General features: G+C 36.5%; 1 protein-coding gene across 5 annotated transcripts in view; it reads left to right on the forward strand.

The window, feature by feature from the left end:
• The window catches only part of Dmxl1 (Dmx like 1), a 141,631-nt gene that overhangs the window by 22,879 nt on the left and 96,824 nt on the right, over nt 1-21,928 (forward strand). For 4 of the 5 annotated variants that reach the window (XM_029547072.1, XM_029547073.1, XM_029547074.1 and 1 more), the window contains exons 6-16: nt 2,461-2,527; nt 3,514-3,692; nt 7,770-7,959; nt 9,835-10,003; nt 11,810-12,022; nt 12,892-13,145; nt 13,262-13,946; nt 14,029-14,150; nt 16,474-16,563; nt 16,644-16,746; nt 21,691-21,810. In XM_029547072.1, coding sequence (XP_029402932.1) covers nt 2,461-2,527; nt 3,514-3,692; nt 7,770-7,959; nt 9,835-10,003; nt 11,810-12,022; nt 12,892-13,145; nt 13,262-13,946; nt 14,029-14,150; nt 16,474-16,563; nt 16,644-16,746; nt 21,691-21,810 — 2,192 coding nt within the window. Of the gene's footprint in view, nt 1-2,460; nt 2,528-3,513; nt 3,693-7,769; nt 7,960-9,834; nt 10,004-11,809; nt 12,023-12,891; nt 13,146-13,261; nt 13,947-14,028; nt 14,151-16,473; nt 16,564-16,643; nt 16,747-21,690; nt 21,811-21,928 lie in introns of those variants that run through there. The other variant, XM_029547075.1, reaches the window with a different exon arrangement.

Genomic DNA, 21,928 nt, shown 5'->3' on the forward strand with positions numbered 1-21,928 from the left:
AACTAACCAGTACCCCCTGAGTTTGCGTCTCTAGCTGCATATGTAGCAGAAGATGGCCTAATCGGCCATCATTGGGAAGAGCGGCCCCTTGGTCTTGCAAACTTTATATGACCCAGCACAGGGCAAGGCCTGGGCCAAGTAGTAGGAGTGGGTGGGTAGGGGAGCAGAGGTAGGGGGAGGGGTATAGGAAACTTTTGGGATAGCATTTGAAATGTACATAAANAAAAAAAAAAAAAAAGAAACAGAAGGTATTCTACCCAATTCATTCTACAAAGCCACAATTACTCCAAAACCTAAACCATGTAAAGACACAGCAAAGAGTTCTTCAGACCAATTTCCCTTATGAATGTCGATGCAAAAATAATAAAATTCTCGCAAACCTAATCCAAGAACACATCAAAACAATCATCCATCATGATCAAGTAGGCTTCATTCCAGTGATACAGGGATGGTTTAATATACTGAAATTCATCAATGGGAATAGAATTGAAGACCCAGAAATGAACTCACACACCTATGGTCACTTGATCTTTGACAACCATCCAGGGAAAAAAGACAGCATTTTCAACAAATGGTGCTGGCACAACTGGCAGTTATGTAGAAGAATGAGAATTAATCCATTCTTATCTCCTTGTACTAAGGTCAAGTCTAAGTGGATCAAGGAACTCCACATAAAACCAGAGACACTGCAACTTATAGAGGAGAAAGTGGGGAAAAGCCTCGAAGATATGGATACAGGGGAAAAATTCCTGAATAGACCTTTAAAGGCTTGTGCTGTTAGATCGAGAATTGACAAATGGGACCTCATAAAATTGCAAAGCTTCTGTAAGGCAAAAGACACTGTCAATAAGACAGAAAGGCCATCAACATATTGGGAAAGGATGTTTACCAATCCTAAATCAGATAGGGGACTAATATCCATTATATATGAAGAACTCAAGAAGACAGACTCCAGAAAACCAAATAATCCCATTAAAAATTGGTGCAGAGAACTAAACATAGAATTCTCAACTGAGGAATATCGAATGGCTGAGAAACACCTCAAAAAATGTTAAACATCCTTAATCATCAGGGAAATGCAAATCAAAACAACCCTGATATTCCACCTCACACCAATCATAATGGGTAAGATCAAAAATTCAGGTGACAGCAAATGTTGGCGAGGATGTGGAGAAAGAGGTACACTCCTCCATTGCTGGTGGGATTGCAAGCTTGTACAACCACTCTGGAAATCAGTCTGGAGGATCCTGAGAAAATTGGACATAGTACTACTAGAAGATCCAATAATACCTCTCCTGGGCATATATACCCAGAAGATGTTCCAAGTGGTTAGAAGGACACATGCTCCACTATGTTCATAGCAGCTTTATTTATAATACCCAGAAGCTGGAAAGAACCGCGATGTCCCTTAACAGAGGAATGGATACAGAAAATGTGGTACATTTTCACAATGGAATACTACTCAGCTATTAAAAACGATGAATTTATGAAATTCCTCGGCAAATGGATGGATCTGGACGGTATCATCCTGAGTGAGGTAACCCAATCACAAAAGAACTCACATAATATGTACTCACTGATAAGTGGATCTTAGCCCTGAAACCTAGAATACCTAAGATACAATTTGTAAAACACATGCAACTCAAGAAGAAGGAAGACCAAAATGTGGAGACTTTGCCCCTTCTTAGAATTGGGAACAAAACTCCCATGGAAGGGGTTACAGAGACAAAGTTTGGAGCTGAGACGAAAGGATGGACCATCCCAAAACTGCCCCACCCAGGAGTCCATTCCATAATCAGCCACCAAATGCAGAATCTATTGCATATATCAGCAAGATTTTGCTGAAAGGACCCTGATATAGCTGTCTCATGTGAGGCTATGCCAGTGCCTGGCAAACACAGAAGTGGATGCTCACAGTCAGCTATCGGATGGAACACAGGGCCCCCAATGGAGGAGCTAGAGAATGTACCCAAGGAGCTTAAGGGGTCTGCAACCCTATAGGTGGAACAACAATATGAACTAACCAGCACCCCCAGAGCTAGTGTCTCTAGCTGCATATGTAGCAGAAGATGGNCTAGTCGACCATCATTGGGAAGAGCGGCCCTTTGGTCTTGCAAACTTTATATGCCCCAGTACAGGGGAACTCCAGGGCCAAGAAGGGAGAGTGGTTGGTTATAGGGGACTTTGGGGATAGCATTTGAAATGTAAATGAAGTAAATACCTAATAAAAATTTAAAAAATTGGAAAACAAAAAAGAAGAAGAAAAAGACCTGATTAACCTGGTATTTAACCAACCTGAGCCGCAGAGCAAGACCCATCTCATAAGGGGAAAAAGTGAGTGTGGAAACTGTTACCCAAAATTCTGTAACCATGAGAAATCGCTAGAGTTGAATTTGGAAAGTAGTGGTTATTTTTGAGTCGTTTCCTCGGTGATTAACTCTTAACCTTTTTAATTTACAGAACTGCTTCCCAGGTCCACCTAATGAAATTTTCACCAGATGGAGAATTTTTTGCCACTGCTGGAAAGGTAAATTTTTTAAATATGTGTGTCTGTTTTGTGTGTGTGTATGTGTGTGTGTGTGTGTGTGCGCGCGCGCGCGCGCGCGCGCGCATGCGCGCGCATGCGTCCACAAGCACCACCATGCCTTGAAATTGTTCTTGTTTTTTAAGGAGTGATATGGAGTTGTTTATTCTGATTGAAGTTCAAAAATGGAGCCTAATATTAATTTCTTTTTATTTCCCAAGTTAAGTACAAGTGAGGATGGACATACATATAATACTTGATTTCTAACATTTTGTGTGTCTGTGTATGGGTATCTGTGGTTGTGTCTGTCTGTCTTATCTGTATTTATGCATGCAGAGGACAGTTAGCCAGAGTTGGTTTTCTTTTACCATGTATGTTCCGGGACTGTCAGGTTTTTTTAGAAATGCCCTAGATAAAATACTTCTGCAGTATTAGTTATTAAATGATTTTCATTTTCAATATTTTCTTAAAATGATAATTCATGAACTGCCTTGCCATCTTTCTCGGTTATCTGGATTGTCTATAATTTGGAGGTAGTATTGCTTTCTTTCTGTTTGATTGGTTTGTTTTGTTTTGTTTGTTGTTTTTGTTTTGTTTTGTTTTTGTTTTTCAAGACAGGGTTTCTCTGTATAGCCCTGGCTGTCCTGGAGCTCACTTTGTAGACCAGGCTGGCCTCAAACTCAGAAATCCGCCTGTCTCTGCCTCCTAAGTGCTCGGATTAAAGGCATGCGCCACCACGCCCAGCGGTTTGTTTGTTTTAAGACATGGTCTTACTATGTTACCTTGGCAGGGCTGAAGCTCACTATGTAGCTCACAGACAACTTTCTTTCTGCCTCTTCCAGGATTAGAGTGGTGTGCCATCAGTTTGTAACTAGTATTGCAGCCTTACTTGAATTTTTGACTTACGAGAGAAAACTCTTAATTTCATTTTTCCTGAATAATGTTTGTGGTTATATGGTCACTAGATGCTTTTTGGTTTTTCTCCTTAGGATGACTGTCTTCTAAAGGTATGGTATAATGTTGAAAACTGGCGACCAGCTGTTACCTCTCCAGATAAAAATTCAGAAAAACAATCCCAAGGAGAAATTGACTTTTCTTTTGTGTATCTGGCCCATCCACGAGCTGTAAATGGATTTTCCTGGCGTAAAACAAGCAAATACATGCCGAGGTCAGTGTTTTCGCTGTGTGTTAGAGAACATCACCAACTTCAACTGGTTTTCTTACTTTGAGCCTTTGAAGATTAGAGTAACAGTCGATTGTGCCAGACTGCACATGTCTGGATATGGGCCAAGTAAGATTAATGCTTAGCATAAGAGCCTCAATGTGAATTTGAAACTAAGATAATTTATTTCCATATTAGATGTCTTTGTCATGCAGTTCTACACAATTTTCTTTTCTTTGTTTTGTGTTTCATTGTGTATCTTATACAGATTGCTATTTGTGTAGGCTTCTTTTTGACAGTTACCATTGTCATTTGTACTTGCATTTGAATACTCTGGTATCCTTTTTTAAAACAAGCAAACCAAAAATCAAAATACCATTTATTGAAGTCCTTTTCTTCTTTGAGGTAAATAGAATTAATTCTTTAAATTATCTTTCCTTGATTTGGGTATTAGTTTAACCCACAGAAGCTCAGTTTAACTCATATGAGCTCAAAAATATGTCTGTATTTTTTTTCTGTAGTCCTTGAAAAACTTACCTAACATAGAATTTTTATGTGTTCTTACATGTAAGTTACATAGATTTAGTAAGTATATCGACAAATCTGTCTTGTACTCTGTGAAGTGCGGATTTGGTTGTCTATCTCACCTTTTTGGTTCTGTTGAGATGTTCAGGTAGAACTGTGGTTATGTACTCACATCATTTATGGGCTTTATTTTGCCCCTTTGGACAAACAGGATGTATTCCTATTAGAGTAGTTATTGTCCTTATCCCAGCCCTCCAGTCCAAGTTCAGTGTAGAAAAGAAACTAGGAAAAGTACTGATTCTGTTCTTACTTTGTAGCCGAGTCTTCAAGCTAAGAGAGAGTGGTCTGAGTAATCAGTATTGCCAGCAGAAGGAACCATATCTCAGATTCACTTACGTTCTAGTTCTTTTGCCTATATACTTTAAAATGTGTCTTGAATAAAATGATCTCATTGTGTATGTTAATTCTTATTTTAAAAGTTGTAAATGACTCCAGCTTGATCATCATAAATTTGTCTTTTAAATCTATCTGAAGAGAACTATTTTATAGAAACTAATTTCTTCTGATATATATAATAAATGAATATACTCATATTTTAAAGTATTATTTATCTTATGTATATGAGCACATTGTAGCTGTCTTCAGACACACCACAAGAGGGTGTCAGATCCCATTACAGATGGTTGTGGGCCACCATGTGGTTGCTGAGACTTGAACTCAGAACCTCTGGAAGAGCAGTCAGTGCTCTTAACCTCTGAGCCTTCTCTCCAGCCCAAATATACTCATTTATTGATGCTATAGCTAGCAAAATACTAAACAGGCTTATACATTACTGAAGTTTTGTGGACTGACTTAGCTTAAGTTTTGATGGAGCTGATCACAATGAAGACTGAAGCAGATGGCAGATGCCTAAACCTGGGACATTTAGGGGTTCCTGCAAATAACAATAAAGTAATAGTTACTCTCCTACCTTTGGGCCATTTTATTAAGTTATCCCCTCCTCCTCTTCCTCTCCCTCTCCGTCATGTGGCTTTGAAGATCACACTTAGGATATATACCCTTAAGTAAAAACGGGAGGATTACAGGCTCAAAGTCATTCTTGCCCTTTGACCTCAAAAGTACATTTAAGGTCAGCCTGGAGTACCTGAAACTTTATCTTTAAAAATAAGTTGAATCCAGGGCAGGAGGATGGGAGTGAGTAGGTGGGGGAGCACCCTCATAGAGGCAGGGGGGAGGAGGGATGGGATAGGGGGTTTCTGAAGGAGAGACCTGGAAAGGGGAAAACATTTGAAATGTAAGTAAAGAAAATATCCAAGAAAAAAAAATAGGTAGAATCTGAAAGAAAAAAAAAAAGTTGAATGCAGAGAGTCTGTTGAATTGAGAAAAAACAGTAGACATGTTTGTGTAGTAAGCATATTCTTTACTATTAATTTAAAAAGTGATGAATATAGGTCAGGTTGGAAGGTTTGGTGATATCCTGCAGGAACCTCCAAAAGTTGGCTGGAGATAACAAATTGCAAAACTACCTTAATTTGTTGTTTCATCAGTATAGGACAAATGTTAGAGACATGTAGTTTATCACAGGGTTGCTTTCTGTGAGCTTAAATATATTGTTTGTTGTTTTTATATGCTGTATGGACTCTGTATCAATATGATAGACTAGTGGATCTCAACCTGTGGGTTATGACACGTCTGTGGAGGGGGGAGCAAACGACCCTTTTATAGGGGTTGCCTAAGACCATCGAAAAACCCAGATATTTATATTATGATTCATAACAGTTGCAAAATTGCAGTTATGAAGTAGCAATGAAAGTAATTTTTATGATTGGGGTGACTACAATATGAGGAGCTGTATTAAAGGGTTGCAGCATTAGGAAGGTTGAAAAACACTGTGCTAGACCATCAAGGGAATAATAAATACTGTAAAAGAAGTGAAGAAGGGCAGCTCCAGTCTTTGATAGTGACTACAGATATTCTGAGGAGTCACTTGAAGCTACAGACATGCATTAAGATTGCTGCACTCTGTTGATTTTGAGTTGGTGTCTCTCTTGACTTCTTTGTTTCTCTTAAATTCTTTTGCTTTATCTGATTGCCATCTAGCCCACCGTTTAGTTACTGCCTGCTACTTTTCCTTTGTCAGTGCTTCTACTATGCTAGTTATTCACTGACAGTATGAACTTTTGGTATTGTCCTTTGATTTATTTTCTTGTTAAATTTGCTTACTTTTAATTTTATTGCTGTGGTCTATGTGAGGGAGAAATGCAAGGGATGGATGTATATTAGAGGGAGGAAATAAGTATAGGCAAAGGATAGAAGAAAGGAAAGAGAAATGCAAGGGATGGATGACTGTTAAAGTGATGAGGAGTGAGAAGCAAAAGGTTCAGGAAGAAAAATCAAAAGAGTGCATTGTAGAAAGAGAAATAAGAGGCAGATGGAGGGGAGATGAAAACAAAACATGGCCCAGAGAGGCCAAGAGAATGTGGTCAGGGCAGAGAAAGGGAAGAAGCAGAGGTTATGAAGAGAAGGAATGTAAAAAATTAAACAGAAAGGTGGGCGAGAGAGCTAGACGGGAGAGGTGGGAGAATGCACTGGGGAAGTTGAAGTTGGCAGAGTAACCAAGGAAAAACACTGATTTTGCTTCATTTTTCTTTTGTGGTGCTAGTTCTTGCTAACCACAAAGAGATGAATGATAGGGCAGTTGCTGTAGAACATTTTATTTCATCCCACTTAGCTTTTCTCCTTTCTGTTTTGGCTTGACTGCCCTCCTTTCCTCCCTCCTTCCATCCATCCCTCCCTATTTCCCTCCTCCTTTCTTCCTTTCATTTGCTAAATTACCTGATAGAAGATTTCCTTGTTGGTAACAGCTGTATATAGTTTTTATTTTGAGGATGTCATAAAAGGAAATAACTGAAAGTCAAGAATTGCTAAGGATGGATGTGGTTTGATCAGGTCTGTCATGAATTCTTTTGCACATCACTGCTTTGGGCCTGGGTAGGCTAGGAGACGATAAGTATACTATATGCTTACATCATTTCTTAATGACTTTGCAAAAAGTAGCACTTGAACATTAAATAGTTAAAAATAATGTCGTTCACTGAATAAATAGGAACGTTTTATTAGGAACTTTGTTTTGTGCCTGTCAACTGAGGAATTATGGCTTGATGCAAGTCATTGCTCTTTAGATGTAATAAGAATCTTCAGATAATTGTAACAAAAATGATTGTCTTCTAAACAGAAGAAATAGGTTGATAAACATTTTCTCTTGTGACATCAATATATACATGATCTCTTGACTTTTTATATGTATGGTTGTTTTGTTTTCATGTATATCTCTACAGTACCCTTGGAAATCAGAGGGTGTTGAGTTCCCTGGAACTGGAGCTAAAAGGACTGGGATCAAACCCTAGTCCTCAAGAGGAATGGCCATCTGACTGCTGATCACCTCTTTGGCTCTCTTGTTAATATTAGTTATATGTTTAAATATGTATAGAAACACTTCAGGATGTTTATGATGTGTTATGTAATTAGTATTATCTCTAAAATATTTTTATTCCTCAGGGCTTCTGTATGTAATGTACTATTGACTTGCTGTAAAGATAATGTATGTCGTCTTTGGGTGGAAACATTTTTACCAAATGATTGCTTGCTATATGGAAGTGACTACAACCATTGGTGTGAACCAGTTGGTTTAACAAATAACTTCAAGAGAAATGCTTCCAGTAAAGACCGAGTTCAAAGTGCTCTAGAAGTAAGTATTTTTATTATGTGTTTCCTACAGATTTTAAAAACTTTGTATATAGTGTATTTTTTTTCTGGGTTACACAATAATATTATAAGAAGTAGTATATGTAAGGAAAACAATTTTAGAAATGATCCTTTTATCTAAGTAATGAAAATACATTTAAGTAATTTTTTGTAGCTTATAAGCTATCTTTAATTATGAGATTAATCTTAGCTTAATCAGTTACAAAATAATGGTAACAATTGACTTGGCAGCCGGGCAGTGGTGGCACATGCCTTTAATCCCAGCACTTGGGAGGCAGAGGCAGGTGGATCTCTGTGAGTTCGAGGCCAGCCTGGTCTACAGAGTGAGTTCCAGGACAGCCAGGGCTACACAGAGAAACCCTGTCTCGAAAACCAAACCAAAAAACAAACAAACAAACAATTGGCAAATGTAAAATCTGAGAATTCAAAGATTTGACTATAAATATATATTTTCTCTTGGAGCATAAGGTAGATTTGTTTTTTATATTCTGCTGTACCATTTGCCATTATCTTTAGACCCACCAGAACACGTCTTTATTTTATAAGCATTGATGGTAAAACTCAATTTTTGATGTTTGGACTAATTGAATTTAGAAGAAATTTTGCTCTTTTGGAACAAAGTCTTACATTGTAGCTCCAGGCTGATCTCAGTCTCATGCCAATCATCCTATCTCTGTCTCTTGTGTTCTGGGATTACAAGTATGAAAAACCATTTTTGATTGAAAATAGAATAGAAATACTGACTCGGTATTTTCCTTTCTTTTTCTTTTTGGTTTTACTTTTTTTGTTTGTTTCATAGACAGGGTTTCTCTGTGTAGCCTTGGCTATCCTGGAACTCTCTCTGTAGACCAGGCTAGCTTAAACTCGGAAATCCTCCTGCTTCTGCCTCTGCCTCCGGATTTCTGGGATTAAAGGCATGCATTACCACACCTGACTTCTTATTCTTTTTTTAGTATTAAAACATGAAGTGGCTTGAAAATTATTTGTTTAAACTTGTATAGTATAGAAAAAAAATTTTCCCTCTCTTTTGGTGTTTGAACAGGGTCTCACTATGTAGCTCTAGCTGTACTGGAACTCATTGTATAGATCAGGCTGGACTGGAAGTCACAGAGGTGATGGCTAAGAATATAATTAAGCTGTGTGGCATACTCAGTGGCTTTGTATGTTAATCACATAACAAAAAGTGTTGGCTGAGGAATCTGTTCTGCTCTGCTTCTTACTAGCTTGATAATCTTGATTAGGTTCTATATTAATTATTTTATGCAATGAAATATTAAAATAGCAATGTTTAAATTGGATACCATATGAGATCAGATAAAATGATCTCTATGAAAAATGATGCTTTTTAAAAAAAAATTGGATAACTTGGTGTATCATGGTAATATCATTCATAGTTACAGGGAGCAAGTTGTGGGCAAAGACAACAAGCAGACAGATCTTTGTTGGTACTTTGTTTTTTTGAAAAAAGGTTTCATTATTTAGCATTGGCTGCCTTATTGTATATACCAGGCTACCTCATTGTATAGACTCAGTCAGAGCTCTTCCTACCTTTCTCCCAGGTACTAAGATTCACCACCACTATGTCCACCACTATGCCCAACTTACTAGTTTTTTGGGTTTTTGATTGTTTATTTTATTTTTATTTTATTTTTTTACCTTTAAGTTCTAGAAATTGATTTTAGATGTGGAAATGCAAATGTGAAAATAGTAGGCCAGGTACTTATTCTTCCAAACTCAAATTTGATAGGCCAAAAAATGGAGAGGTATTTTTTTACATGTATAATTACATAAAATAGAATTTTTATTCATTCTGACAATCATAATTTGCAGTCACTTTACTTTGTTTTTATTTATACAGGTAAATCTGAGACCTTTCCGTAGAGGTCGGAGTAGATCACTTGCTCTTGTAGCACATACTGGCTATCTGCCTCATCAGCAGGATCCTCACCATGCCCACAGGAACACGCCACTGCATGCCAATGCACTTTGTCACTTTCATATTGCAGCCAGCATCAACCCAGCCACAGGTAATTAACTCCCACACCATCTGGATAGGTACCTGTGAAGTTAGAGAATTAAGCTCTTATCACTTCAGTAAATATTTTCTGTGAGTATAAAAAATCAGGGGTCACAGATGATGCATTTAAAATAGTATCTCAAAGTGTTTCTTTTTTAAAAAAAGGTAATACTTACACATAATTAATACCACCTTTATGGAAGGTGGGAAATAAACGACTCCTTTGACTTTTACACTTTAGCCCCTTTCTCTAGAACAAAAAGTTATTTTATATCTTGTAGAATATAGTCCCTCCTTCTCTTTTCCTATCTTTTTTCTTTACTCTCCCCCTCTTCCCTCTTTAGACAGAGTCTAGTTATATAGCCAAAGCTGGCCTCGATATTACAAAATATTCTTAAACATCAATTAAGCAGAACCAATTTCCATGGAGCTGAAATTGCAGTATTGCATTTTCAAAGAAATATAGCAATGGAATTATCAGTTAATTACTTGAATAGAATTCTGTCTACCAGAGTGAACTCTGCTAAGTTAAAGTATAGAAATACTTTTGACTTACTTTGTTGACTGTAATCTTAGTTGTAAAAGTATCTATGGGCTAAGAAAAATATGTCAGAATATTGAATCATCTTTATTAAAAAGTTCCTTAGATTTGGGAAAGATCACCTTTATCAAATGCATAATATTGACAGTGGCATTCCCTTGTAGAAAACTGATTTCCTTCTGTGGGCCGCTAAGTAACTCTTAGAGCTGGGACTTGGTGTCCATCTCTCCCTTTCAGGACTGGGGCCCTATCTTCCTTGAATGTTGCACATTGGTGTGTGCTGCCATAGTCTCTGTGAGTTCATATGAGCAACAATCCTGTTGTGTCTGGAAGACACTGTTTCTTTGGTGTTATCCTTTATTTTCGACTTAAAATCTTTCTGCCTCCTCTTATGCTTAGAGCCATCAACCATCTATGGAAGGATTTGATGAAGACACTCATTTAAGGCCGACTGCTACAAAGTCTCTGGAAACTTCCCAGTAGATGGTTTCCATATGGTTTTTCAAATGCCCTTTAGTTAGTTGTCCCTCTTTATATTTCCCCCATTTTGTCCTGTCTTCTCATCCCTTGACATTTAATTCACCAATTCTATTTTCCTCTTTATCTCTCCTTAACACTGTATTCTATTTCACCATCCTTGAGAGATCTTTTTCTTCCTCCAGTTCCTTACTAACTTCTAATGTCTGTGGTTATTTGATTATAACACATATGTCAAAAACTTAAAAGCTAACATCCACATATGAGAGAAAAACATTCAGTGTTTACATTTTGGGGTCTGGATTACCTCACTCAGCATATTTTTCTAGCTTCATCCATTCACCTGCAAATTTATTTTATTAAACAGCTGAATAATATTCTGTGGTTTAAATGTATCACATTTTCATTATGCATTTATCAGTTGATAGATATCTAGGCTGTTTCTAATTTCTGGTTGTAAAATAACTTTTAAGTTAAATTTAAAACAAGAGGGCTGGAGAGATGGCTCAGCGGTTAAGAGTGCCGACTGTTCTTCTGAAGGTCGTGAGTTCCAATCCCAGCAACCACATGGTGGCTTATAACCATCCATAATGAGATCTGATGCCCTCTTCTGTGATGTCTGAAGACAGCTATAGTGTACTTACAATATAATAAATAAATCTTTTTTAAAAAATTAAATCTAAATAAATTTTTCTCAAACTAAAGGGTAAGTATAATGTCAATAATGAAAATAGAAATTGTGTATGCTATGTTATAGAGGTTCAAATTTTGTGTTTTGTCATTTGTTTTTCTTTATAGATATCCCACTTCTTCCATCCATTACATCCTTGAGTTTAAGTGAAAATGAAGAGAAATGTGGACCTTTTGTGGTACACTGGTTAAACAATAAAGAGTTGCATTTTACTTTGTCCATGGAAGTTTTCTTACAGCAACTTAGAAAAAGTTTTGAACAGCCCTCATCTGAGGCCAGTGTAGAAGACTCTATTCAGGCAGATGTAAAATCTGATGAAGGTAAAGATTAAGAAGGATGAAATTTTAAATTTACAGTCCAAAATAAGTAGTTTTTATGAGGATAAAACTACTTATTGTATGAGATAATTTCCCACGGTCATTAATGGCATAATGTTAATGTGGACTAGCTTATTTAATAACTGGGTATAGATACTCTTGCTTATATCACTTTTTTTTTCAGAGCTTTCTGTTCTTTTGGATTTGTCACCTTAAGGCTTGTGACTTTATGAATTATGTATGGATTAATGGCATCAAATACAATATCTCATACACTACACAACTACTTTCCTGAATCTGCAATTTAAATATAGTTGATTTATATGTACATTAGAGTTGAGAAACACTGTGTGAAAGAAGAAGGCAATTATGCTTACCACTGTGCCACTAACACCACAGTGCTTTGTATATAGGGGCTTAGACTACTCTGTATTCATCCTGCTGTTGGGTGTGGAGAAGGAAGAGGGCAGGGAGAGAGTACAAGTGTTTTCTCTGTGCCTTGGCTCAAAACTGATACATACCCCTTCCACTCTGATCACAGGCCAAGAGAATCACATAGTCCCAAGTTTTCTAGCCAGTTTGTAAGCTTTTATTTTTTCATTTAAATTTGATCAAAAAATTTGTAATTGCCTTTTTTAATATTCCTCATCCAGGACTTGAGGAGAGGGTATTGAGTCTGAGCTTTTTGAAAGAGGTAAAGAAAGATACACGTTTGTGTATGTGCATAGCCCTGCTAGCTGTCTGATTAATAATTTAAGTTCGTTGATCTTATTTCTTGTTAATACAAAAGTATGTTTTTTCACTTTTAATTCATTTAGAAAGTTCTGTTTTAGTTTGTACTGATAATTTTATTGGCTCATGATCTCTTATAGAAATGGATGTTGGTGTTGATGATTTAAAAATAAATCATGAAAAGAAGGAATTGGGTGAAGACAAAATGTTACCAAGTTCAAGTCTTACACCATTATCGTCAGCCGCCATCGATCATCAGATTGAAGTGCTTCTGTCTGAATGGAGTAAAAACGCAGACATGCTTTTCAGTATTCATCCCATGGATGGGTCTTTACTAGTTTGGCATGTAGATTGGCTGGATGAATATCAGCCTGGTATGTTTCGTCAAGTTCAGGTACTGTTAATTATCTATGATGGGTTAATTCTTTTTTTTTTTTTTTAATGTGAAAACTTTTTTGTAAGATGTTTCTATGTAATTATATGTTCTAATACCCACTTTCTTAATTTTAGGTGTCCTTTGTTTCCAGAATTCCTGTAGCTTTCCCCACAGGTGATGCAAACTCTCTGTGTAAAAGTATAGTGATGTATGCCTGCACCAAGAACGTTGACCTGGCTATTCAACAAGGAAAACAGAGACCTACTGGCCTCACTCGTTCCACATCAATGCTTATCTCCTCTGCTCACAGTAAATCATCGAATAATTTAAAATTAAGTATTTTTACCCCTAATGTTATGATGATTTCAAAGCACGCTGATGGTTCTTTGAATCAGTGGCTGGTTAGTTTTGCTGAGGAATCTGCTTTTTCTACAGTGCTTAGTATTTCTCACAAATCCAGATATTGTGGTCATCGTTTTCATCTCAATGATTTAGCTTGCCACTCGGTATTACCTTTATTACTGACAACATCACACCATAATGCATTAAGGACACCAAATGTTGGTAACCAAAAGCAGGCTCATGATGCTTTAAATACTGAAGAATGTTCCTTGGCACAGCAAAATAAAAGCAGTGTTGATATGGCATTTCAAGATCCCAATGCAATTTACAGTGAGCTTATTCTTTGGAGGGTCGATCCAGTTGGGCCACTATCTTTTTCTGGAGGAGTATCTGAACTTGCCCGGATTAATTCTCTTCATGTTTCTGCCTTTTCCAATGTGGCATGGCTCCCTACTCTCATACCCAGTTACTGTCTAGGTAAGCACACTGATTTCCATTTTAGTGATTCAGATTTTAAGATACTTTAATTGCATTTTAAATGTTTCTATCTACTTTCTAGGTGCGTACTGCAACTCTCCTAGTGCATGCTTTGTAGCTAGTGATGGACAATATCTGAGGTTATATCAAGCAGTTATTGATGCCAAGAAACTTTTATATGAGCTTTCCAACCCTGAAATTTCTGTAAGTACAAACTATATGAAGTTTTTAGCTTCTTAACCTGTACTTGCTTGATCTGTTCTAGAATTGTGGCCTATAATTTGTGACACTTGTAAAGTGATTTTAAGTTTAGCCCCTTCATTATTTCTAGGCTGGGGTTGAGCTCCTTATTATTATTGTTGTTTTGTGCTCATAGATCCTGCAACCAAATATGTTGGTTATGTAATAAAACACCAAGGAGGTCATAGTGCAATACAGTAAGAGTAGTCAGAAAGAAAAGCAGAGGGTTAGCCAGGTTACGCATGTATGTCCAGAAGCCTGTGGTCCATGAGTTAAGTCCCAGCCTCTCCCTCCATCCCTCTCCCCAGTCTAGTTATATGCTGTTTTACTCAAAGGTAGATGGATGCTTCCAACTGTAGAAACTGTTGGTTCCTCTATAGTTAAAAGGAGCTAGAATAAGAAGAGTAGAATTTTAATCTTAAACAGGAGAAGAAAAAGCCCTTGGCTTGGTTGCAGCTCAAAGAAATCTTTCAAATGTCAGTGTAAGACTTACCATGCTAGAGACACTCTTCTTCCTGACCCTAACTAGTGAAAGCCTACCCGAGGCAGATGGTGCTTAAGCTTCCTGCTTAGGTGATTCTAGCCTGTTGCCAATAGTTAGTTTTTAATGCTCAGAGTGTAAAAGGAGTAGAGTTGTTGCTTTATTATGGTCTTGTGAAGTTTTTAAAAGCATAATTTTATAAAACAATATTTTGTAAAATGCATGAGTATGTATGTTACCCACATATGTTGCTTTAGTGAAAAGAGGCATTTATTGAGGGTCTTTTATTTGCTACACATTGTTTTAAGTGCTGGAAATTTGTCTGTAAAAAGCCAGAAACTGATACTAGAAAGCTCATTCTAATGAAGAAAGATAGCTGGTGGAAAGGAACTAGCTAAAACTATGTTAGTTAACAAGCATCGTGGAGAGAAACAGTGTTGCAAAAGAAATAGGGAGTGTCCCTTAGGTTGCTGTTCAAGGGAAAGCTTTATTGAAAACACATGAAGGAATTGAATGAGCTAGATGTGTGGCTACAGGAAGAGTAATCCAGACAGAAGGTTGGCCTGTTCATCGACCCTGCAGCCAAAAGGTGTGATTATAGAACAAAACACTAAGGAGGGCATGGTGCAATAAATAAAGCTAGTTAGATCAGTCAGAGAGAAAAGAGAGAATTAGCCTGGTCAGATCCTTCGGACTTTTGCCTAAAATGACATGGAAACCGTTGAAAATTATACTCATGTGATAATAATTTGACATAGGATTTTAAAAAAATAGGTTACTATGATGACTGAAGTCCCACTGTGCAAAAAAGTAGAGTGAGGGAGGCTAATTTATAAAGCTATTACATTAGTCTAGGAGAAAAGTTAAGGAATCAAGAATGGTAATGAGTGTTAATGTTAGAAACACTGAAAAATTGTCAAGTGTTAGATGTAGTTTGAATGTGAATACTTAGGATTGGATAGGATTTTGTATGTGAGGAAAAAAATGACTCATAATTCAATGTCAGCTTAACATAAAGTAGACTTGCTATGGTTTAAATAAGGAAGAATGTAGGACTAGCAGATTTGGAAAGATAGGAGAATTTAAGAACCATGCTTTGGACATAGTCATTTTGAGATGTCTGTCTGACATCCAAGAGGTTCAATAAAGTGGCCTTTGGATTTTAGAGGAAAGTATGAGCTGAAGATATAAATATGTATCTGAGTCTAGACATGGTGGCACATCCCTTCATTCCCAGCATCCAGTAGGCAGAGGCAGGCAGATTTCTGTGAGTTCCAAGCTAGCCTGGTATGCATATTGAGTTCTATTCCCAGTCCCACTAACATGAAAAAAAAAAACTTACCTGAAATTCAAGTAGAACATTATTACTGTAGAGAAACTATCCTAATGATGGCTAATAAGGAAACTCTTAGTCAGGGGATGTAGCTCAGTGAGACAGCATACGTTTACGTGGCCTTGGGTTTCATTCCCAATACCACAACAAAATAAATAAATACAATATCCTGAAAAATTGATGTTTTTAAAGCATTGCTTATAGTATATTAAGAAGTTGAGGATAGTCTTTCACTTTGGTTGATATAAAATATTTTCCACCTAAGCTTACCAAGTGTTGCCTTTCCCCCTCTGTATCTACTGAGCTATATTCGAATCATTTCTGTGTAGTTTCTATTAAGGTAAAATCCTATATTGTTTATAGTTGAAAGAAACTATATTTATACTACTTGAGTTCATGATTTATCTTAATGAAATTTTGTTTTTAGTTTTTTTATTAAAGTTTGTTTGTTTGTTTGTTTGTTTGTTTAACAGAAATATGTTGGTGAAGTGTTTAACATCGTCAGTCAGCAATCAACAGCCAGACCAGGATGCATTATTGCATTAGATTCTATTACCAAACTTGTAAGTATTATTTTTCTCCTGTGTATCATTAAGTAAATGACCTGTATATGTCAACTTATGTTGGTATTTACTTACCTCAGCATGGCAGAAAAACCCAGTTGCTTCATGTTTTTCAAGAAGACTTCATTTTTAATAACCTTGAGAAGAAACGTCTGGGAATAGATAACATTTTATTGGATTCAGGTAAGGAAGAATTTTGATATGATGATAAGTATTTTACAGCTTATATTTTATAGTTTAATACAACCTCAAGTTGTATTTCAGGTTGGTATTTTTATCATAAATACTACTACTACCATTTTCTTCTGTGTATGGATTTATATTCTTACTTATATGGTCTAAGTAGCTTAACCTTGCCTTAAATCCCATGCTCAAGGTATCCTCTTGCCTCAGCCTCCTGAATAGCTTGACTACAGACATACAGGCCTTCTCCTGGTTTATCTTTCTACTCTTAACCAGGAAATAGAGAAAAACAACAAAAACCCCAAAACACCACAAATCAAAGCAATTGACTATTCCTCGGTTGTATGTTACTTTACTCTTAGCTCCCACCTGCTGCCTGATCTCCTTCCAAGACATTAAGCTAAGATTGAGCTGTATCCCAGCCCAGTTACATGTTCAAGTACACAGTAGATGGAGTCCATTATTGCTTTGTGAGTGAGTGAGTGAGTGAATGCTCTTTACATGGATATATTACTGACTTGAATAATGTAGACACCTGGCTTTCCAGAAGCCCATAATTCAAATAAGTAACTAACTAAATAAATAAATAGTAATGTCATTAAACAGTGTCTTAATATAAATATTTATTAGTAAAACATTTATAATAAAAGTTAACATTTAATTAAATTCTACCACTTAACCTTATTGTTATCTTGCATGAAGTAAAACTGAGAAAATAGAGATAAAATTTCTTGGTTATCAGTCTTAATTACAGAGGCAGACCAAACTGGGAAATGTCTTCCTGAAGACTAAAATCCAAAGTAAGCAATTACACAATGTCAGTCAAGTCAGTTATTAAGTCTCAGATAACATTAACTACATGATTTGTTCAAGGATTTCTCTTACAAGTGTGTTGTTTCTTCTGTGTTTCCCACTTCTCTTCTGAGAAGCATTCCTTAGAGCGCTGCACTTGGACATTAGTAGTGTCTTACTGTGGTTTCAGTTAATGTTTCATGGTATTCCTTTCATCAACTGTAAAAGCACACTTTTTTCATGTGGTTTTGTAGTTCTGGACTTCCTGGCCATTTGTTAAAAATGAGGGGAATAAAGGGATGGTAAGCTGGCTGAGACAGTGAAATGCTTGTCACATAGCATGAAGGATCTGAGGTTGATTTCTAGAACTCATGTTAAAAAACTGAACACAACCGTGCCTTTGTAATGCCAACATTGCAGAGACAGATGCATTTTGAAGTGAGAGACCTGTGTCAACATACAAAGGAGAAAGTGCTTGTGAAAGAGTTTAGCGGGCTGGTGAGTTGGCTCAGTGGGTAAGAGCACCCGACTGCTCTTCTGAAGGTCTGGAGTTCAAATCCCAGCAACCACATGGTGGCTCATAACCATCCGTAACAAGATCTGACGCCCTCTTCTGGAGTGTCTGAAGACAGCTACAGTGTACTTGCATATAATAAATAAATAAATCTTAAAAAAAAAAAAAAAAAAGAAAGAAAGAGTTTAGCATCAACCTCTGACTTCAACATACTTGCACATACTTGAGCACCCCCACCCCCAAAAATTCAAGGTTGAGAAAAAAACAAACACACAGAGCAGACATGCTGTAAGTCTTGTCATCTGCTATGAGGAGGTTAAAGAAGAGAAAAATACAAGCCTTTGAAAACTAGTATTTGAGAAAGCAAACATGTCCGCAGTGGAAGACAAGGACCACATGGCAAGGGTAGGGAGCAACGTAAGGAAAAGTGAGAAGGAGGACCAGAGTGGTGCACAAAGCATGCCCAGGCTTTGACCAGTGTTTGAAAAGAATAGAAAGCCTTGTGAGATGGAGAAGGCTTTTAATCTCAGCTCCTGTGAATCTGAGGCAGCTAGAAGTTTGAGGTCAGCCTGATTTACATAGTGAGCTCCAGGCCAGACAAGGCTATGTAGTAAGACCCTGTCTAAAAAACTTTGAAAGGAAAGAATGGGCAAAAGGAAAATTCCATCAGACTACATGGCAAAGGAACCACAGTGCTGTGCTGCATGATAGTTGGCCCTGCAAGTGGCTACACGTGTCTGCATCCTATTTTTAATAAATATCTTACAACTAAATTTTTTAAGGGAATTTACTCTGCATTACAGTAAATTTTTGCTATGCTGCTTATGTTTCTAATATTTTCTAATATTCTTTTATTTTAATTTTTTCTCTTTAAAACCAAATACATGATCTAGTATTTCTTAAAATACTCAAGCGTTTTTTACTGATTATACTTTTTAAAAGACATTACTTTCATTATTATTGTTTGCTGGAAAATACTTATGGAGCTATATTTTTATCTTTTGTTCTATCAAGTAAAATATTTTACAAATACTATTATTATCAGGGTATTCTTTTGTTTTTATTGTAATGATAAAAAATAAAATGATTAGTCTTATCCTCTCTTTTCTTTTAATTCTTAGAGTTTGAGTAGCTCACTTAAAATTTATTTTCAGACTTACCCTTTGAGTTAGTCCCCTGATATAGAAAGGTTTAAGATTCTTAGAACTACCTTTCTTTTTTCTTAAGATAATGTTTCTTATTCTTTGAGAGTTTACAATGTATTTTGATCATATTTCCCCACATCATTTCCCTTGACTCTTCCCAGATCTACCTTTTCTTATCACCAAGTCTAATTTGTGTAGCTCATATACTCAAAGGTAGGGGACTATCTACTGGAGAAGGTCAACTCACCAGGAGCCACACTGTTCAAGAATGCTGATTCCCCCTCACCTAAAATCCGTCAACTTTCAGTCCCTCTTTAATAAGGGTGGGTGTTTCTAAGCCCCTTCTCTTTCATGGTAGAATGTTGACTGACATACTCTTACACAGATCTTACACAGGTTACACAGGAAGCCATAGCAATTGTAAGTTGAAGAATGCAGAGGTCCTGCCATGCCCAGAAAATACTATTTTGCTGCAATTCTTCCCAATTTTTGGCTCTTAGAGTCTTCCTTGAGAGCGAAAATGCCCATCTTAGAGTTGATTTCATTGGCTATGTTATGTTTTCATTTTCATTTAATCTCAGGAAGTTTTTATTTCCTTCTTGATTTTTGCAGTGACCCATTTCATCATTCAGTAGCTTGCTGCTTCATCTTCAGGAGTTTATATTTTTTTCTCCTAGAATTTTCTAGCTTTATCTCATATGGTCAGACAAAATACTAGATGTTGTTTGAATTATCCTGCATGTGTTGTGGCTTACTTTGTGTCCTAAAATGTGATCTGTTTTAGGGGAGTGTCACTGAGGTGCTAAGAAAAAAAAGTATTTTTTGGTGTTTGAGTAGAGTATTTTGTATATGAGAACAAGTTTACAGTTGCATTTTAGGCTTTTAAAAAATCAGTCCAAAAGCTCTTTCTGATTGAGATTGAAGTCACGAGTTGTTCTGATGGGCCTACCTTTGCATGTGATTTGGCCCTTCTTTTCATAGCAACATATGTACTTTCATTGTTTTGTACATTATAGTATGACATAGGGCTTTCTTTTCTGTTCCTTTCTGTTTATTTTTCTGTGTTTCTTTTGTGTCTGGAAGGTCTTTCCTCCTTAGATTAGAGAGCTTTTCTATAGTTTTTATTAAAAATATTTTTAATGCCTTTAGCATGTAATTCTTCTCCTGTTATGTTTCATTATTGTGTAGATAGGGCATGTCATGGAGTTCTAGAGTTTTTGCATCTTGGGCTCATACATATGTCTGAAGGATCTGATTCTTCCATTTTGTCTTTTTACCCTGATAGTGTATCTTCACATGATCATGTCTGCTTGTGAGGCTTTCCATTGAAGTTCTTATTTTACCCATTATGTTTTTCATTTCCATCATCTTTTTTATTTGGGTTCTCCTCCATTTTTTATCTCTTTATAAAATTCTATTTTTGTTTCTCCAATTAACTTCATTATTTCATGCAGCTGCTTGTGATCTCTTAGAAAGTAGTCAAGTCCTTGACTTGTTTTACCCTGTTCATAAACATCCTTTTAAATTCTGCAATGGAATTTCATGTAAACCATTTTAATTAAGGCTCATTAATATGGGTTTCATAATTTTTGGAGGAGGCAAGTTGTCTTGGTTCTTCGTGTTACTTGTATTTTGCTCTGGGATCTGCCCTTGTGGGATTAGATTGTTGGTTTCTATTCCTTTAAATTGTGTTTTTCCTTCAGTAAGTGCGTTTGCAGTGTTGAGGGGAGACTAATAATGATCTCTTGGTTTTGTGATGATTTCAGGAAGATGCACTTAGTTACTCATCTCAGCAGCTTTTGTGCTGTTTACACTGCATATTGTGAACCAAGAAGTTTTCCTTCTCTTTTGTTGTTTTTGATTTTTTTTTTGTCTCTGCATGTATATGCATGCTTGTGTAAATGCAGGTGTGGATATGCCAGGCTGCATGCATGTGAAAGTCAAACACATGCATGTTATTCAGTTCTTGCCTTCCCCCTTTAGGTGGGGTCTCACTTGTTTTTTCTGCTGATGCATTACATACTTTAGGCTAATGGGAATCTGAGCTTCCAGGCAAGTTTCCTAGCTCAGTAAAGGAGAACTGCGATTATACATGTGTGCTAGTACATAGTGTCATCAGGCTTGTATGGCAAGCACAAGTTCTGGGCCAGCTAGGACTACCCAGTGAGGTTGGTTTGTCTCTGTCTCCCTCAGTGATTGTGTGTGATATCTCACTGTGAACAGTTCCATAGTAATGACTATAATAGGAATTTTAAAGTTAAAAATGCCCAAAGTAAACATTTAAAATTTAGATCTTGGAAATAAAATTTACATAAAGCATGTATATAATTAAAATTTCAAATTAATGCAAATTCATGTGCTAATGATCCATTCTGTAATCTGCTTTGCATTTTAAAGTTTGTTTCTATTAAAAAAAAACCTATTTTAACTTCATATATTATGTATACCATCTCATCCATTTGTCTTAATGAAAAATATTCCTGATGTTAACAGACAGCTCATGTAACAGATTTTCTGAAAAATTCTACCTGGTTGTGATAGAGTGTACTGAAGACAACCGTTCACTGTTACGCATGTGGGATTTACACTTAAGGTCGATTCCTGTCTCACTGGGTAAGTCTACTTTGTTTTTTGTATATTCAGATAGACCTGCATTTCAACAAAGTATACATACACAAGTAGAAAACTTTAGGCCTTTTTTATTTTAAAGAAATTCATTTTTACTTCATTA

The sequence above is a fragment of the Mus pahari genome, chromosome 15 (genome assembly GCF_900095145.1).
Source record: "Mus pahari chromosome 15, PAHARI_EIJ_v1.1, whole genome shotgun sequence".
Taxonomy (NCBI): domain Eukaryota; kingdom Metazoa; phylum Chordata; class Mammalia; order Rodentia; family Muridae; genus Mus; species Mus pahari.